This window comes from Ascaphus truei, chromosome 16 (assembly GCF_040206685.1).
Source record: "Ascaphus truei isolate aAscTru1 chromosome 16, aAscTru1.hap1, whole genome shotgun sequence".
NCBI classification, from domain to species: domain Eukaryota; kingdom Metazoa; phylum Chordata; class Amphibia; order Anura; family Ascaphidae; genus Ascaphus; species Ascaphus truei.
In genome coordinates, this window is record NC_134498.1 from 34,097,673 (window position 1) to 34,116,066 (window position 18,394).

At 50.7% G+C, this 18,394-nt stretch overlaps 1 protein-coding gene across 7 annotated transcripts in view; it reads right to left on the reverse strand.

Annotated features, from left to right (window-relative positions):
- Nucleotides 1-3,808: 3,808 nt before the first annotated feature.
- The window catches only part of IL13RA2 (interleukin 13 receptor subunit alpha 2), a 45,081-nt gene continuing 30,495 nt past the window's right edge, over nucleotides 3,809-18,394 (reverse strand). For 2 of the 7 annotated variants that reach the window (XM_075573121.1, XM_075573122.1), the window contains exons 6-10: nucleotides 12,522-12,702; nucleotides 11,073-11,218; nucleotides 7,563-7,710; nucleotides 5,061-5,169; nucleotides 3,812-4,367 (exon numbers count right to left, since the gene is read on the reverse strand). In XM_075573121.1, coding sequence (XP_075429236.1) covers nucleotides 4,307-4,367; nucleotides 5,061-5,169; nucleotides 7,563-7,710; nucleotides 11,073-11,218; nucleotides 12,522-12,702 — 645 coding nt within the window. In that variant the 3' untranslated portion in view covers nucleotides 3,812-4,306. Of the gene's footprint in view, nucleotides 4,368-5,060; nucleotides 5,170-7,562; nucleotides 7,711-11,072; nucleotides 11,219-12,521; nucleotides 12,707-18,394 lie in introns of all 7 variants that reach the window. The other 5 variants (XM_075573118.1, XM_075573119.1, XM_075573117.1 and 2 more) reach the window with 4 other exon arrangements.

An 18,394-nucleotide genomic window follows, 5' to 3' on the forward strand; every position in this document is an offset into this window, starting at 1 on the left:
TCACCTCCCCTCACCCCCTTTCACCTCCCCTCACTCCACTTCTGACTTCCACCCCCCTTCACCTCCCCATTTACCTCCCCCCCTCCACCTCCCCTCCACCCCCCCCTTCACCTCCCCTCCACCCCCCCCTTCACCTCCCCTCCACCCCCCCCTTCACCTCCCCTCCACCCCCCCCCCCTTCACCTCCCCTCCACCCCCCCCCCCTTCACCTCCCCTCCACCCCCCCCCCTTCACCTCTCTTCCACCCCCCCTTCACCTCCCTTCCACCCCCCCCTTCACCTCCCTTCCACTCCCCCCCTTCACCTCCCCTCCACCCCCCCTTCACCTCTCTTCCACCCCCCCTTCACCTCCCTTCCACCCCCCCTTCACCTCCCTTCCACTCCCCCCCTTCACCTCCCCTCCACCCCCCCTTCACCTCCCCTCCACCCCCCCCCTCCACCCCCCCACCTTCACCTCCCCTCCACCCCCCCCTTCACCTCCCCTCCACCCCCCCTTCCCACCGCCTCCCCCCCCTTCCCACCGCCTCCCCCCCCCTTCCCACTGCCTCCCTCCCCCCCCTTCCCACCGCCTCCCCCCCCTTCCCTCCACCTTCCCACCGCCTCCCCCCCTTCCCACCGCCCCCCCCTTCCCACCGCCTCCCCCTTCCCCCCCTTCCCACCGCCTCCCCCCCCCTTCCCACCGCCTCCCCCCACTTCCCACCGCCTCCCCCCACCCCTTCCCACCGCCTCCCCCCACCCCTTCCCACCGCCTCCCCCCACCCCTTCCCACCGCCTCCCCCCCCCCTTCCCACCGCCTCCCACCCCCCCTTCCCACCGCCTCCCACCCCCCCTTCCCACCGCTTCCCCCCCTTCCCACCGCCTCCCTCCCCCCCTTCCCACCGCCTCCCCCCCCCCTTCCCACCGCCTCCCCCCCCTTCCCACCGCCTCCCCCCCCCTTCCCACCGCCTCCCCCCCCCTTCCCACCGCCTCCCCCCCCTTCCCACCGCCTCCCACCCCCCTTCCCACCGCCTCCCACCCCCCGCCATCCCACCGCCTCCCACCCCCCGCCTTCCCACCTCCTCCCACCCCCCGCCTTCCCACCGCCTCCCACCCCCCGCCTTCCCTCCGCCTCCCCCTTCCCACCTCCTCCCCCTTCCCACCACCTCACCCCTCCCCCCCTTCCCACCACCTCCCCCCCCTTTCCACCACCTCCCCCCCTTCCCACCACCTCCCCCCCCTTCCCACCACCTCCCCCCCCTTCCTACCACCTCCCCCCCTTCCCACCACCTCCACCCTCCCCCCCCTTCCCACCCCCTCCCCCCCTTCCCACCACCTCCCCCCTCCTCCCCCTTCCCCCCTTCCCACCACCTCCCCCCTCCTCCCCCTTCCCACCACCTTCCCCCTCCTCCCCCTTCCCACCACCTTCCCCCTCCTCCTCCTTCCCACCACCTCCCCCCTTCCCACCACCTCCCCCCTTCTCCCCCTTTCCACCACCTCCCCCCTTCTCCCCCTTTCCACCACCTCCCCCCTTCTCCCCCTTTCCACCACCTCCCCCCTCCTCCCCCTTTCCACCACCTCCCCCCTCCTCCCCCTTCCCACCACTTCTCCCCTTCCCCCCCCGCTCCCCTTCCCCCCCCGCTCCCCTTCCCCCCCCCGCTCCCCTTCCCCTCCCTCCGCTCCCCTTCCCCCCCCCTCCGCTCCCCTTCCCCCCCCTCCGCTCCCCTTCACCCCCCCTCCGCTCCCCTTTCCACCCCCCCCTCCGCTCCTCTTCCCCCCCCTCCACCTCTTTTTCCCCTTTCCCCTCCCACCCCCTCCCACACTTCCACCCCCTCCTCTAACCCTTCCCCCCCTCCCACACTTCCACCCCCTCCTCTAACCCTTCCCCCCCTCCTCTAACCCTTCCCCCCCTCCTCTAACCCTTCCCCCCCTCTAACCCTTCCCCCCCTCCTCTAACCCTTCCCCCCCTCCCACACTTCCACCCCCTCCTCTAACCCTTCCCCCCCTCCTCTAACCCTTCCCCCCCTCCTCTAACCCTTCCCCCCCTCTAACCCTTCCCCCCCTCCTCTAACCCTTCCCCCCCTCCTCTAACCCTTCCCCCCCCTCCTCTAACCCTTCCCCCCCCCTCCTCTAACCCTTCCCCCCCCCTCCTCTAACCCTTCCCCCCCCCTCCTCTAACCCTTCCCCCCCCCTCCTCTAACCCTTCCCCCCCCCTCCTCTAACCCTTCCCCCCCCCTCCTCTAACCCTTCCCCCCCCCTCCTCTAACCCTTCCCCCCCCCTCCTCTAACCCTTCCCCCCCCCTCCTCTAACCCTTCCCCCCCCCTCCTCTAACCCTTCCCCCCCCCTCCTCTAACCCTTCCCCCCCCCTCCTCTAACCCTTCCCCCCCCCTCCTCTAACCCTCCCCCCCCCTCCTCTAACCCTTCCCCCCCCCTCCTCTAACCCTTCCCCCCCCCTCCTCTAACCCTTCCCCCCCCCTCCTCTAACCCTTCCCCCCCCCTCCTCTAACCCTTCCCCCCCCCTCCTCTAACCCTTCCCCCCCCCTCCTCTAACCCTTCCCCCCCCTCCTCTAACCCTTCCCCCCCCTCCTCTAACCCTTCCCCCCCCCTCCTCTAACCCTTCCCCCCCCTCCTCTAACCCTTCCCCCCCCTCCTCTAACCCTTCCCCCCCTCCTCTAACCCTTCCCCCCCTCCTCTAACCCTTTCCCCCCCTCCTCTAACCCTTCCCCCCCCTCCTCTAACCCTTCCCCCCCCCTCCTCTAACCCTCCCCCCCCCCTCCTCTAACCCTTCCCCCCCCTCCTCTAACCCTTCCCCCCCCTCCTCTAACCCTTCCCCCCCCTCCTCTAACCCTTCCCCCCCCTCCTCTAACCCTTCCCCCCCCTCCTCTAACCCTTCCCCCCCCTCCTCTAACCCTTCCCCCCCCCTCCTCTAACCCTTCCCCCCCCCTCCTCTAACCCTTCCCCCCCCCTCCTCTAACCCTTCCCCCCCCCTCCTCTAACCCTTCCCCCCCCCTCCTCTAACCCTTCCCCCCCCCTCCTCTAACCCTTCCCCCCCCCTCCTCTAACCCTTCCCCCCCCCTCCTCTAACCCTTCCCCCCCCCTCCTCTAACCCTTCCCCCCCCCTCCTCTAACCCTTCCCCCCCCCTCCTCTAACCCTTCCCCCCTCCTCCACCCCTTGCCCCCCTCCTCCACCCCTTGCCCCCCTCCTCCACCCCTTGCCCCCCTCCTCCACCCCTTGCCCCCCTCCTCCACCCCTTGCCCCCCTCCTCCACCCCTTGCCCCCCTCCTCCACCCCCTCCTCCCCTTCCCGCCGCCCTTCGCCTTCATGCCCGCCTTACCGCCTCCCCACCCCCGCCTCTGCCTTTCACCCGCCCTTACTCCGGCCGCCTCTGCCTTTCACCCACCGTCTCACAGCCGCTGCACGCACTCAACAGACACCCGCCACACTCGACACATACCTGCCGCCACACACACCTGCTGCCTCCCGCCCCTACGCACCGACATCACTGACCCACCGCCTCACACCCTAGCAGGACCCCCACTCACAGACAGCACTCACAACCCACGCGCCAGCCGCCGCCTCACACCCTTGCAGGACCCCCACTCACAGACAGCACTCACAACCCACGCGCCACCCGCCGCCTCACACCCTAGCAGGACCCCCACTCGCACACAGCACTCACAACCCACGCGCCACCCGCCGCCTCACACCCTAGCAGGACCCCCACTCACAGACAGCATTCACAACCCACGCGCTACCCGCCGCCTCACACCCTAGCAGGACACACGACTCAGATTTTTACATCACTTATGCCACCAAAATATACATTGTACTGTGGTGTGGTTACAATAAACCATTTTTATACAACATCGTATTACATTTTCTTCCATCTTTCTTTTCAATATTATTATCCAACCTTTACAACAAACAGTCACCTATTGTTCCACGATTTATAAATAATACTACCTATTACGCATTTACCTCCCGGGCAACGCCGGGTCTCTCAGCTAGTACATTATATACAAGTACTTAAAACAGCAGATATTGTAAAATACATTAGAATGTAAAAAGGTTAAACTGCAAGATTTGCTTAGTATCTAAAAAGCAATAAGTATCGAATCCACATTTCCTGGATACATTTTTATGAAAGATGATGTATTATAGAAAGTCACGACTGTCTGGAGAACATCCGGGGACACTGGCTTGAGCCATATATTTGAGGAGTATTTTAAATGTTCACTTTTCTCTGCCCGGCCCGGATAAACCCGTCTTGAAGAGGCTCGTTCCGGTGTTCCAGGTGATACCCGAATTGAATGCCGCCCGCTTCAAATATTAAAAATGTTCATTTAGTCGATTGATCTTTTCCTTGCGGTGTAACTTCTGTGACCAGCACCTGAGATCGAGAGACATTGTCTTTAATGCACACAGTTTATTTCACACCTCAGGTGATTTCAGTTTCAGTCATTTCTAAATCAAGTGCACGTTACAGAGGAACCCTTTTTCTCACTGAAAGGACTACAAATGTAGAGAAGTTGTACAATGCGCACAAAACAAGTTAAGGGGAGAAATACGGTGACGCAAGCCCTCCATCGTTCAGCAAATAGAAACACCACGTGTGAGCACGTTCACATCTCAGGCAGGTCTGCAGCCCGGACATTATCTCTCAGCATACAGTGCTTCCACTGCAGCCAGGGATTCTGGGTACTGACATGCAAATGAGCACTCAGTCTGTCACCTTTTTGCTTCGTGTCCATTTTCACATGTACCCCCCCTATAAGCTTATGCCTGCCGCATTACACAGCTTTTCAGCACAGCCTGGGTTAAAGAAGCGCAGAGCCAGTAACCCGACTCAGAGACAGCTTTTTCAACCTTTTGGGTCTCAGTGTGTGGTTGGTTACTGGTTATACAATGTGAAGCTAGAAGGACCAGATGCAAAATAAGTTACATGTGGCGAGTAAAAAAAAGTGCCAAAAATCCGCACAAATAGATTAAAAAATGTGCAATTATTTTAAACCCAATTCAGCAGCTTTGATCCGCCTTGTTACGGTTATTGTAGCTCGATTCATGGACCCTCCTAATCAATTACCTTTTTGTCGCGTCCCCCAAAAGCGCTGCCGTCACACACACACTTATTAGTATTATGATGCTTCCGCCAACACCAAAGTATAGCAGGTTTGGGAACTTTGTATATGGCTCTGGTGAGAAAGAGTACATATACTGCTTTATCATCCAGGTAACAAAACACCATTTATTTCAATACACATAAGTCCCCTGTACAGTTTGTTATTTAGCTGCTGTGAAGTCATACTAATTGTTATTTCCTAGCCTGTTATTACGGGATTATAAATATAATTTAAGTGCCAAACATATAGTGTTACTGGAATTGTTAGGGTCATATTTTTGGACCATTAAAGTGAGAAATGACACAACTTCTTTAATATTAGATTGCAAGCTCTGCGGGGCAGGGACTTCTTTTCCTTTTGTGTGAAGCGCTAATTCTTATAATGTTGTGTATTACTGCGATAAAGCGCTAAGTACATGGATGGCGCTATATAAAGATACACATATACAGTATACACACAATATTACAGATCCTATACCACTGTGGCGTGAAGGTGTTGAAGATTTTCTAAATAAGACATAATAAGAATAAATAATAAATGCTGGCTGCATTTTGTGCTAACTGGTATCTGCAGGGCTCACTAATGCATTGTTAAGTCCTATTTTGCTAGAGTCCCAAGTGCTATATACTGTGTATTGTGTAACACGAGTATAGATGGGCCAATCCAGGCAAATCCGTTTCCCGGGTTTTCTCGCGTTTCCCCTCCGTTTCGCGGTGTAAAATGTGTGGACAGAGTGGTCCGTTTTCATCCGCGAAAAATTGGATGCAACCCGTGGACGGATTTGTAGAATCCAATCCGCGGATTACGCAATCTGTTGCTATCTTGTGCTGGATTGAGCCTTGCAGACCACCGTAGTTGGAGTGACACGTTGCATCCCCTGGGCCAATCGGAAACCGGCAGCTCGTGCGAGCGATCGCGAGCAGGACACAGACACACGTCTGCAGACCTCACTGGCTTCTTGTCTCTCCTGAGGCTGCGGTCCCAGTCATGACTGTGACACGCGCGCCCGGCAGGGGGGGGGAGGGGCGGCGCGTGCACAGCGCTAACCGCGATCTGCGGTCTCCAGGAGAGAGGGAGCTTGCGACGGGAGGGGGCGTGGTCAGGGATTTGTGGGGGCGTGGCCATCACCGTGCCGTGTGCTGTGGCAGTTACTGAGACCGCAGCCTAAGTCTGAGTCCCCGCTGGCGCTGAGCGCGCTCATGCTTGGAGAGCTCTCCAAGCATGAGCGCCGGGTGTCCTGCTTGTACGGGGGGAGGGAGTGGGGGCATTGCGGGTAGTTGAGCGCGCGGGTAAGTATAGGTTTTTTGTTTACCCAAGCGCCAATCGCAGGTGAGCGCGTCTGCCCGCGCACGAGCGCCGCGCGCACCGCGTGGGCAGGGACTTACATATATCTACATATGTAAGTTCCCACCGCAAGCGCCGCCCGCTCAGCGCTAGCGGGGACTTAGCCTACGCTGTGCACAAGCTGGGAGACGAGAGGCTGCGGATCTTCGCCATTGAGAGCAGAGCCTCTGACGGACCGGAGCAGGGGGGGGCAGAGACTGTCAATGAAAGCTGGGAAGCCATCCACAACGCTGACCCACCAATGCTGTACTGTGAGTATATTACTGTTTTAACCAGTTCCATTATTACATGTATTGATCCACGATTTTCTCTCTTCTATCTTTGCTAAGCGAATATCCTGATCCAATAAGAAAACACCTCTGACTTCCATTTGAGTGACGAGCAAACACACCAATAACTCGTCTGCTGCCATTTGGAACATGGGAGGATTAGAGGTTATAAAGATCAGGTGAAAGCTATCCTATATATATCCTTTATCCTATTAACCAATTCATTGTGAAGTTAACCATTAACAACATCTGTTGGTATTACCTCAATATCAAATAAAGTTGGCATTGCAATCTATTTGGTTGAAAATTAGTCAACTTCAATCATATATATAAAGAGCTGAATATTGGAAAGCTTTAATGAAATTGGAACAATGAAAGCATTAACCACAATTGTTTGGTATTTCCTCAATATGAAATCAAGTTGGCATTGCAATCTATTTGGTTAAAATCCGCCAACTTTTACAGCTGAATTTTGGAAAGCTTGAATGAAATTGGAATAACACGTTTATTTTGGGAATATATATCAGTTCCAGTAATTGAACAACACAATTAGTTTTAATTTGTTCATTAGTACCCTGCTTTTCCTGTATTTTCATATATTTGCAAATTGTTTGAGGAGATCCTCTTTCTTCTTGTATACTGTTAGGAGGGACGCGGAAATCCCTCTGGCTGCTGGACTTAAGTATATCCCAAACAGGACATCGACTATCTGTTGTGTAATTAGTATTATCACTACATTATTTCATTTATACACAATTCACAAGTTTATTACGTTGGACTAGCTTAGTGGCTGGCGCTGCTATTCTGCGTCTTTGCACAAGGTATTACATGGAGATGTACAGCACAGTATACCTTCCCAGCACGTGTGAGGGCTCCAGTCACTCCAAAGCCCATCATCTGCACAAAACGTGTTCACTTTCGCTCTGACACGTGCACACAATATGTGGCTAGAGTTTGGTTTCCTGGCGGTCCACGTGGTCTCCCTTTGTTCGGCCGTGGACTAGAAAGAGAAAATAGTTAAGGAAACATTGGAAGCATTCACATCTCCTTGAAGAGGGCTTAAGGGTTCCCTTAAGTTGGGGTGCTCCACTCCAGTCCTCAAGCATCCCCCCCCCCCAACAGGTTAGGTTTTCAGGAGCCATCTGTGCTAAAGCAGGGACTGATTGAGCCATCTGTGCTGAAGCAGGGACTGAACCACCTGTGCTGAAGCAGGGATATCCTGAAAACCTGACCTGTTGGCATCCCTCGAGGACTGGAGTTGCCCACCCCTACTTTAAACTATAATTGGTCATTTCCTTCATTAAACCGGTCACGTTATTTTGATGTCATTTTCTGTTAATATAGTTTCATTTCTCATTGAGGTAAACTTCCTTTCATTACGCATTGAAAGAGATCAAGGTGCTTCCTTTACTGAGTGAGAGATAATACTTTCCGTGTATCACGGGGAGCAAAGGAGTGCTGTTTATGTGCCAGTATTGCCACTTTAACCCTTTTTTAGTACACCAATGCGTAGTCACTACGTCATCCTCAAAGGGTCTGCTTTTTCCGGGTTAGATCGTGTCCAGAGCTCCCGTGGAGCGCAATCAGTGAGGAAACGGAGGAGGAGCGTCCCTCCTCTTCCAATGCCTCCAAAATGGCCGCCAGGTCAGCCGACTGCTATTGAAAGCTGTCACAGGCCCACACTTTGCCAGAGGAGCCGTGGCATTACCTTTTACTTACGGTCAGTGGCGGATTTCCCATTAGGCCCGGCCTAGAGTGGCAACATTTTGGGTTAGCACAAATTTCTGTCCCCATACACAGAGGCCGCACCCTCAGGCCTGATGGGAAGTTCCTTACCTGGTGCTGCCTCCGCCCTCCTGCTGCCTCCGCCTTCTTTCTGTAGCATCAAATGATGCTGCGACGTCACACGGCATCTTGTTGCCATGGCCAACATTGCGGCGTCAAACGATGTCGCGTTGGTGAAGTCTGCAGCCTCATATGACGCTGCAATTTCGAGGATGTTTTTGTAGGGCGGCAGCACGGAGGATGTGGCACCAGATAAGTGCCAAAGGGCAGCAGGTCTGGAAATCCGCCGCTGCTTACGGGAGTCTTACAATAGTCTAGGGGCCCCCGAGACCTAGTTCCAACGTCATGGGCTTCTTGTGTGATTTCATGGGGTGACCGTGATCTGCGTCCCTCCAAAGTGCTGAACATGATCTAGCCAGCTGAGCAAGATTCCCAGGGGAAGATTTGTTGGCTACTGGTTTAAATGAATTCATTGTTTTGTTGGTTAGTGTTTATATTTATTAAATTAATTGGTTGGCTAGTGCTTTTATTTATTTAATTGGATGGCTAGTGCTTTTATTTATTTAATTGTTTGGCTAGTGCTTTCATTTAATTGGTTGGCTAGTGCTTTTATTTAATTGGTTGGCTAGTGCTTGTATTTAATTGGTTGGCTATTGCTTTTATTTATTTAATTAGTTGGCTAGTGCTTTTATTTATTTAATTGGGATGTTCATTTTTTATTATTGTGTATTTTTGGCCTTCATGCTTTTTTTTTATTAGGGTGACCATTCACTGCTATAGTGGCTTATCATGCCCATATTATTTGGGTATGATGTATCACTATGCCAATCAATAGGTAGAGGGTGGGTATAGTGGTCCCAGGGTGGGTGGTTAGGCCTCCCAGGTGGGTAGAGGGGGAGGGTTGGTTAACCCCTTAATTACAATAGCGGTTACTAACTGTTAAGGTGATTAAGGGGTATGGGGCCATTTGATTGTATTTTTTCTTGTATTCTTTCTGGGAACGGAGGACATGGACCTGCAGTATGCTGATGAGGGACGCCTTTCATGATGGCAGATGTAAGTAGAAAGGTTTATTTACTTTATTTATGCTGGCTGGCTAATGTTTTATTTTCTAATGGGCAAATTAGCTATTATCCACATCTGTATAATAGTTTTTTTGCCCATTACTGTAGTGTATGTTTTGGGGAGGTTGGGGAGGTTGGGGAGGGGGGTGTATTTATTTCAATGTATTGCACATTTTTTTTTGCCACAGGATTAGTAGCGCAGGCCAGTGGGGACCACCCGAGGGCCCCCAGACACACATAGGAACCACCCTTGGTCCCCCGAACACCCACAAGGACCACCCTAGGGTCCCCAGACACCCACGGGAACCACCCGAGGTCCCCCAGACACCCACAGGGACCACCCTAGGGTCCCCAGACACCTACAGGGACCATCCAAGGGCCCACAGTCACCCACGGGTACCACCCGAGGGCCCCCAGACACCCGGAGGGACCACCTGAGGACACCCGCAGCCTCTGGTATCAATCATGTGGGGGTAGAGGAGGTGGGTATTAGGGTTTATTGTGGGTAGCAGGGGTGGGTGAAGGGTTTTTTTTTTTTTGGCCCTTGGTGGGTAGTGGGAGGGGTTAACCCCTTCATTGCCTTAGCGGTTAGGCACTAAGGTAACGAAGTTGCCTGTAAATGCATTGTTACTGCATGGGATTCATGCCGGGGGTCTCCGGTGCCGATATTAATGGATATCAGCTCTGGAGACTCCCGGCATCAATCCGACGATTTGTTTTTCTCCAAGTCCTGTATCGCCGCCTCAGCAGGTTCTCATCAGCCTCCTTTGGGAGAAACTCGCCAGTCTAGAGGCGCGATAGGCCTCGATAACCTAATCACGGCTACCAGAATTCCACGAATGTGAGAAACTGCCGATAAGTGGCTTATCGCGGCTCGACTGGCGATTATATATATATATATATATATATATATATATAAAAAATAAAAAAAATACTGATAAAGGCTTTTATCTGCCACTTATTGAGGCTTACTGAATAGCAGTACTTTTTGGCGAGTAGGCCTCAATAAGTGGCTTATCGAGGCTTATAGCATAGGCCCCATATTGTAGCCAAAGTAGCTCAATTAGGCTTGCCTGCGGAATAGGTCAGGGGACCCTGAAACGTCACTACTCTTGTTACAAACAGTGTGCGTCTGAAGAATATGCACTAACTGAATACTTTACTACCGTGAGGCTGCAGAATATAACGCCATTAAATAAGCCGGCTACCCAAAGCAAACCACAAGGACTCTTTTTCTACTTTATATTATAGTGTATGAGTGCCGATCCCTTATGTTTTTTTGCGTACAAGAAAGACAGAGAAGGAAACCTCTAGTAGTTTGTCATTATCCCTGCCAGGAGAAATTCCATGTACCTATATTAGAGCCATATGTACTAAGTACTCATATATACTATGTGCTATATTGGATTGTCACAATGTAATAAACACTGACAACATTGTATGTTTTTACTAAATAAATCATAGATATCCAAATATGTCCAAACATTATTGACATTATATAGCGTAAACTCACCTCCCAACTTTCATCGCTGCCTTTATGTTGAATCTCATATTTCAGGCATTTTGCAGGAACTTTGCCACTTGGGGGTTTCCATTCCAGGAAAATGTTCTCTGTGTTTATCATGGAGATGGATAATTCCTCAGGCGCGGCCGGCTGAACTATCAAGGAAGCCGCAAAAAGAAAAAACAATCTCTTCTAAATGTTGCATGACAAAAATAGCCTGTTTTGATTTAGTCGAGTACAGATAAAGAAAAAGAAAACAGGTTTTTGGTATATTTGTCAAATGACCAAATTGTGATCACTCACAGCTCATTGGGTAACATCAAAAGTGTATTTGGCTGGAGGTATTTTCCACGGCCTCTTTCTATTGAAACATCACACTTCTGTCTTAATTTACAATGGTAATTCAGATCAAAGCATAGTTTAATAATGTACATTAGTAACCTATATTCATTTTCTACAATGGTGTGACATCCAGCGTATAGCACTAACACTTCTGCTAACAATTTGGGGTTCATTTGATTCCGAAAATTCTTATGCAAATAAAAATACAACTTGTGAGCACATTCACATGTCTCAGACAGGTCTGCAACCCTGCCTTTCCCCATTATCTCTTAGGCTAAGGCCCCACTCCCTCAGTCAGCGCGCCCGCACTGCAGACAGGCGGGGCGCTGACAGACACAGACCGCGATCTGCGGTCTGTAGGGAGCGGGAGCCAGGGCTGGAGTGGAAGGGAGGGGCGTGGTTTAAGCGGAGGGACTCCGGAGATGCTGCGGGCTCACACGCTGACACTCATGCACACACACACACACAGAGGCAGGCACTCATACACACACACACACACACACACACACACACACACACACACTCACACACACACACAGGCACTCACGCACACACACACACAAACACAGATAGGCACTCAGACACACACACAGACAGGCACTCACGCTACTTTCCCTCCAAACTCGCCTCCCCGCTCCCCGAAGCCTCCCCTCCTCCCGAAGCCTCCCCTCCTCATTGGCTCACAGCCACAACACGTGACGCGTCGACGCTAGGGATTACAATTCTCTTGTATCCCCTAGCGGCTGACGCGTCACAGCGTGTAGTGAGCTGTGCAGCCAGGGGGGACCGGCTCGGGAGGATTCCCCTGCTGGTGGGGAACGCTCGTGTGGCCGCCCGCGCCGCCGGGCGCAGCGGCCCCCCAGGCCTTAGCCTGCACTGCTTCCGCTGCAGCCAGGGATTCTGGTTAATGACATGCGAATGAGAAAAGTCTTATGATATACAAATGATAGGTTAATACAAACGTTGCCCTAAGAAGGGACCTAAGTGGTCTAGAATGCTTGCAGTCTATTTGACCATTAGTTAGCCATTGAACGTACATTTCTACCGTACTTTTGTCCTGTCTGGGTTAATAAACTAAATGAATTTATACAGGACAGGGCTGCGTTGGTGTATTACCTATGTCTTGAAGCTGGAGTATAAAGTATGATGGTCTAACAGGCGTTAAACCCGGAATTCCAGTAACACAAAAAAATGTGTCTGTATAGTCTTCCAGTGTCTGATCTTGAAGAACACATCCGAGGTTTGTGCCATTTGAATTCAGGTAGGTTCCACAGGACATGGTCTGATCCAGCCCCTTCTGCCTAGGAACGAAAAGAATAATAATAAAAATAAAACCATGAGCCTCGTCTGTTATTTCCTAAAGTGCTTGGTGAGCAAACATGTTAAGTGTAAGGCCTTGCCCCCGCTGCCTACTACATCGTCCGCTGTGGCGGACGCTGCACGCACGAGAGCCCTCCCCTCAATGGCGCCGGGCCCGCTGCGAGGGGGGGCCGCAGCGCTCGGGCGAGAGCTGCTCCTGCTCTCAATAGAATTGAGAGCAGGACTCGCGTCGAGCGATTAGGCACGCCCCCCGGCGGTTCAGCCAATGAGGGCGAACCTGCCGGGTGACATCATGGCCGCGCCCCCGTCACTCCTCCGCCACGCTCCCCCCCCGGTCTCTCCTCCTGCAGTGAGCTGCAGACCGGGGAATCGGCTGAACGCGCCGCCAATATCGCGGGCGCGCGTTACAGCGGCGTGACCGGGGCCTTAGCCTAAGAAACCCAGAGGCCGTCATAAGCAATGTTTTATCTAATGTCCTGAAACCGGCCTGTGTGATGATGTCTATGATAATGCCAGTTTTAATCACAATCTTTGTAACGTATCTTAATATCGTGTTTGGCCTTGTCACTGGAATTCCATGATACTTTCCGCTACCAGAAGATGTTTTAATGCCCATTCAGTGACCGATAGACAGGGCCGGCCTAAGGGCAAGGCGGTTTCCTTGAGCCCCGGGACCGACAGAACCGCCTCTCATCCAAAGTTAAGTGTGTGCTCTTCATCCCAAAGTGTGTGCACGTGTGTGTGCATGTGGTGAAGAGGGTCTTACTGCTACAGAGCGGCCCTCCTTCTGCAGCATCGCGCTGTCATGGTGACGCAACGTAACATGGCGATGTGTTGCCATGACGTGACGTCGTGACGCTGCAGGAGGAGGGCTGCTCTTCAAGGTAAGTAACCCCACCACTTCCACCAGAGGGGCCCTGCTGCCCGCATGCCCCGCACATCATAAGGCCGGCCCTAAGTGTACGTTAACAAGGGTTGCCCCTTTTGGGCCCTCATGAAGTATGCTGTACATCAGGAGTGGCCAACTCCTGTCCCCAAGGGCCACCAACAGGTTAGGTTTTCAGGATATCCCTCCTTCAGCACAGGTGGCTCATTCAGAAGCTCAGTCGTTGAAGCACGGCCTCAAAGCCACCTGTGCTGAAGCAGGGATATCCTGAAAACCTGACCTGTTGGGGGGAATTGAGGACTGGAGTTGAACACCCCTAACTTAGACAATGTGTACAGTGATCTATGAATTAAAACGATTATTACAGAGACAGTGGCGTAACTAGACATGCGGGCGTCTGTCTGTCTGTGTCTCTCTCGTCTTTATTTTCCCTTTTATGTATTTCTCTCTTGTACGTCATTTTCTCTGTCTCTTCCTTCCGGTATTCTTCCCTTTCCTGTCTGTTTTACCCGTGATTTAACCCTTCCTCTCCCTCTCACCTTCCCCAGCCTGTCTCTCAGGCTCCACTACTTGAGGCCCCGCCCCCTGACATAGGCCCCGCCCATTTACAGGGGCTCTGCAGAGGAAGGGATTTCCCCTCTGTCCTTCCTACTGCATCTCAGGGCCCCGCCCCCTGACCCAGGCCCCGCCCACCTACAGCAGAAGGGATTTCCCTCGGTGCTTCCTGCATCTCAGGCCCCGCCCCTGTACAGAGCGTAACGCACACACAAGACACCTTTCCCCTCAGCGCGTTATCAGGGCGATACATCACTTTGTATAGAACAAACTATAAAGGTCTCTCCAGTGTTTGTTCCTTTTAAATGTATCTGTAACACTTCTGAATTCAACTTGGCTACTCCTACATAACACAACACTATTCCATCCAACACTATTCCCTGTAACACTATTCCATCCAACACTATTCCATGCAACACTATTCCATCCAACACTATTCCATCCAACACTATTCCATGTAACACTATTCCATCCAACACTATTCCACGTAACACTATTCCATCCAACACTATTCCATGTAACACTATTCCACGTAACACTATTCCATCCAACACTATTCCATCCAACACTATTCCATGTAACACTATTCCACGTAACACTATTCCATCCAACACTATTCCATCCAACACTATTCCATGTAACACTATTCCATCCAACACTATTCCACCCAACACTATTCCATGTAACACTATTCCACGTAACACTATTCCACCCAACACTATTCCATCCAACACTATTCCATGTAACACTATTCCATCCAACACTATTCCACCCAACACTATTCCATCCAACACTATTCCACGTAACACTATTCCACCCAACACTATTCCATCCAACACTATTCCATGTAACACTATTCCATGTAACACTATTCCATCCAACACTATTCCACGTAACACTATTCCACCCAACACTATTCCATGTAACACTATTCCATCCAACACTATTCCACGTAACACTATTCCATCCAACACTATTCCACGTAACACTATTCCACGTAACACTATTCCATCCAACACTATTCCATCCAACACTATTCCATCCAACACTATTCCATGTAACACTATTCCATCCAACACTATTCCACGTAACACTATTCCATCCAACACTATTCCACGTAACACTATTCCACGTAACACTATTCCATCCAACACTATTCCACGTAACACTATTCCATCCAACACTATTCCACGTAACACTATTCCACGTAACACTATTCCATCCAACACTATTCCATCCAACACTATTCCATCCAACACTATTCCATTCAACACTATTCCATTCAACACTATTCCATGTAACACTATTCCATGTAACACTATTCCATGTAACACTATTCCATGTAACACTATTCCATCCAACACTATTCCATCCAACACTATTCCATCCAACACTATTCCATTCAACACTATTCCATTCAACACTATTCCATTCAACACTATTCCATGTAACACTATTCCATGTAACACTATTCCATTCAACACTATTCCATGTAACACTATTCCATGTAACACTATTCCATGTAACACTATTCCATCCAACACTATTCCATCCAACACTATTCCATGTAACACTATTCCATGTAACACTATTCCATGTAACACTATTCCATGTAACACTATTCCATGTAACACTATTCCATGTAACACTATTCCATGTAACACTATTCCATGTAACACTATTCCATGTAACACTATTCCATGTAACACTATTCCATGTAACACTATTCCATGTAACACTATTCCATGTAACACTATTCCATGCAACACTATTCCATGCAACACTATTCCATGGAACACTGTTCCATGGAACACTGTTCCATGTAACACTGTTCCATGTAACACTATTCCATGTAACACTGTTCCATGTAACACTGTTCCATGTAACACTGTTCCATGTAACACTATTCCATGTAACACTATTCCATGTAACACTATTCCATGTAGCACTATTCCATGTAGCACTATTCCATGTAACACTATTCCATGTAACACTGTTCCATGTAACACTGTTCCATGTAACACTGTTCCATGTAACACTGTTCCATGTAACACTGTTCCATGTAACACTGTTCCATGTAACACTATTCCATCCAACACTATTCCATGTAACACTGTTCCATGTAACACTGTTCCATGTAACACTGTTCCATGTAACACTGTTCCATGTAACACTATTCCATGTAGCACTATTCCATGTAACACTATTCCACGTAACACTATTCCACGTAGCACTATTCCATGTAACACAAAATGCCACCATTTTTTATTATGGCGTGATTTAAACACAGCGATACTGAACTTCACAGCAGATAAGCAGGGCCGTGCAGGGGTATTCGGTACCCTAAGCGAACCTTCAGCCCTCTGGGCCGTAGCCCCCCTCCTCCGGTCTGAACTGTCAGAATATTTAAATGTTACTATAGCCCCATTCTCGCTCCTCCACTTCTCCTCTCTCCCCTCCCACTCCTCCTCCTTAATCACCCCCCCTCCCACTCCTTAATCACCCCCCCTCCTTCTCTTCTTCTCACCCCCTCCTTTTCCTCTTCCTCTCTCACCCCCCTCTTCCTCTCCCACCCTCCTTCTTTCTCTCTCACCCCGCCCTTCTTCCTCACACCCCTCCTCTTCCTCATCCCCCTCCTCTTCCTCCCTTACCCCCCTCCTCTTCCTCCCTCACCCCACTCCTCTTCCTCTCTCACCCCCGTCCTCTTCCTCTCTCACCCCCTTCCTTTTTTCCCTCTAACTCCCCTTCTTCCCTCACTCCATCCTTCACTTCTCTCACCGCCCCTCTTCGTCTATTACTCCCCTCTTTCTCTCTCATCCACTCCTCCTACTCTTACCAACCTGGCTTCGGTGGTCTCAGGTGGAGTAGGACAGAGGAGGAGGACGTCAGGCGGTGGCGGGAGAAGAGGACGGAGAACGACAGGAGTAGGGCAGTAGAGGAGGAGATGGTGGGCGGCGGCGTCAGCAGGAGAAGAGGTCTGAGGAACGCAAGAGCAGAGCAGGACGGCACAGGAGAAGGCCGTGGAGGAGCTGCGCTGTAGCAACGGCAGACACCAGAAGTCAGTGAAGACTTCCGAGTTGGACCGCTGGGGCGTGCACCTCCCCAACCGGCTTCCTGTGCTGTCTTGCTCCACTCCTATGGTCCTCAGTCCTCTACTCCTGCCACCGCCCAACATCCTCCTCCTCTGCCACCTTGCTGCTGCTGTCCTCCTCCTCTGTCCTTTTCTTCCTCTGCCGTCCGCCTCTGCCCCCCACAATGTGCCGCCCCAGTCAACCGCCTTAGTCGCCTAGTTGTAGCACTGGCCCGGCAGACAAGGCTTACTGTACTTTGTCTTGTCTGCTTATAAAGATGGGAGGCACAGTAAAAATATATATATATTTGTGTTTCAATATGTAACACTGATAGTAGCAATATAAGCACTTTATTGGAAAATGAAAAAATCCCACTGCATAATACGAAACACAATTTTTCACTATATTAATTGTGCTGTCAATAAAACTATTGTATGGCATGTTAAACAAAGTATACAACAAAAGCAAAAGCAATTTATCTGGAAGCTGAATGTCAAAGCAAAGCTTAAAGTGAGCAATAAATAAGTAAAATTCCAACAAACAGAACAAGACACACAATTAATTACACTAAAAGATAAGTGTTACCTTATGCCAACTATATCCCCAAAATGTTCTTTGTGAATACACGATTTCTGTTTAAGCTGTGTTTATTTATATAAAGTTATTGTACAATATATTGTGAGAGTAACGTAGAATGAAAGTATATTGCATAATCCATAGGATTAACACACACATTCCCAGTAAACTCAAACCCCAATACCCACCACATTTTATATATATATATATATATATATATCTTTGGCCAAAGGGTTTAACTAAATAACCAAGAAAATATTATTATTAAAGTACTTAAACTTTATACTTATTACCATATATGTTTTGTCAATTGGATGTAGCATAGGGTTCTTTTGTTATAATCCATAGGATACAATATGTTATTACATATGTATGCACTGCAATATGAAATAAATATGAAGCAAAGCTTCTTCAGGGGTAGGCACAGTTCAAATATATCAATTTAGTTTCTTAACGGTCTGTGGGAAGTATCTCCCTAGCTATATAATTAGTTACATAACTGTTACTCAAGCATGATAATGTTTCAGAACGGTTCTCCCCCTCAATGCATTTAAAGCTGCAGTTCAGTCTTTTTTTTTTTT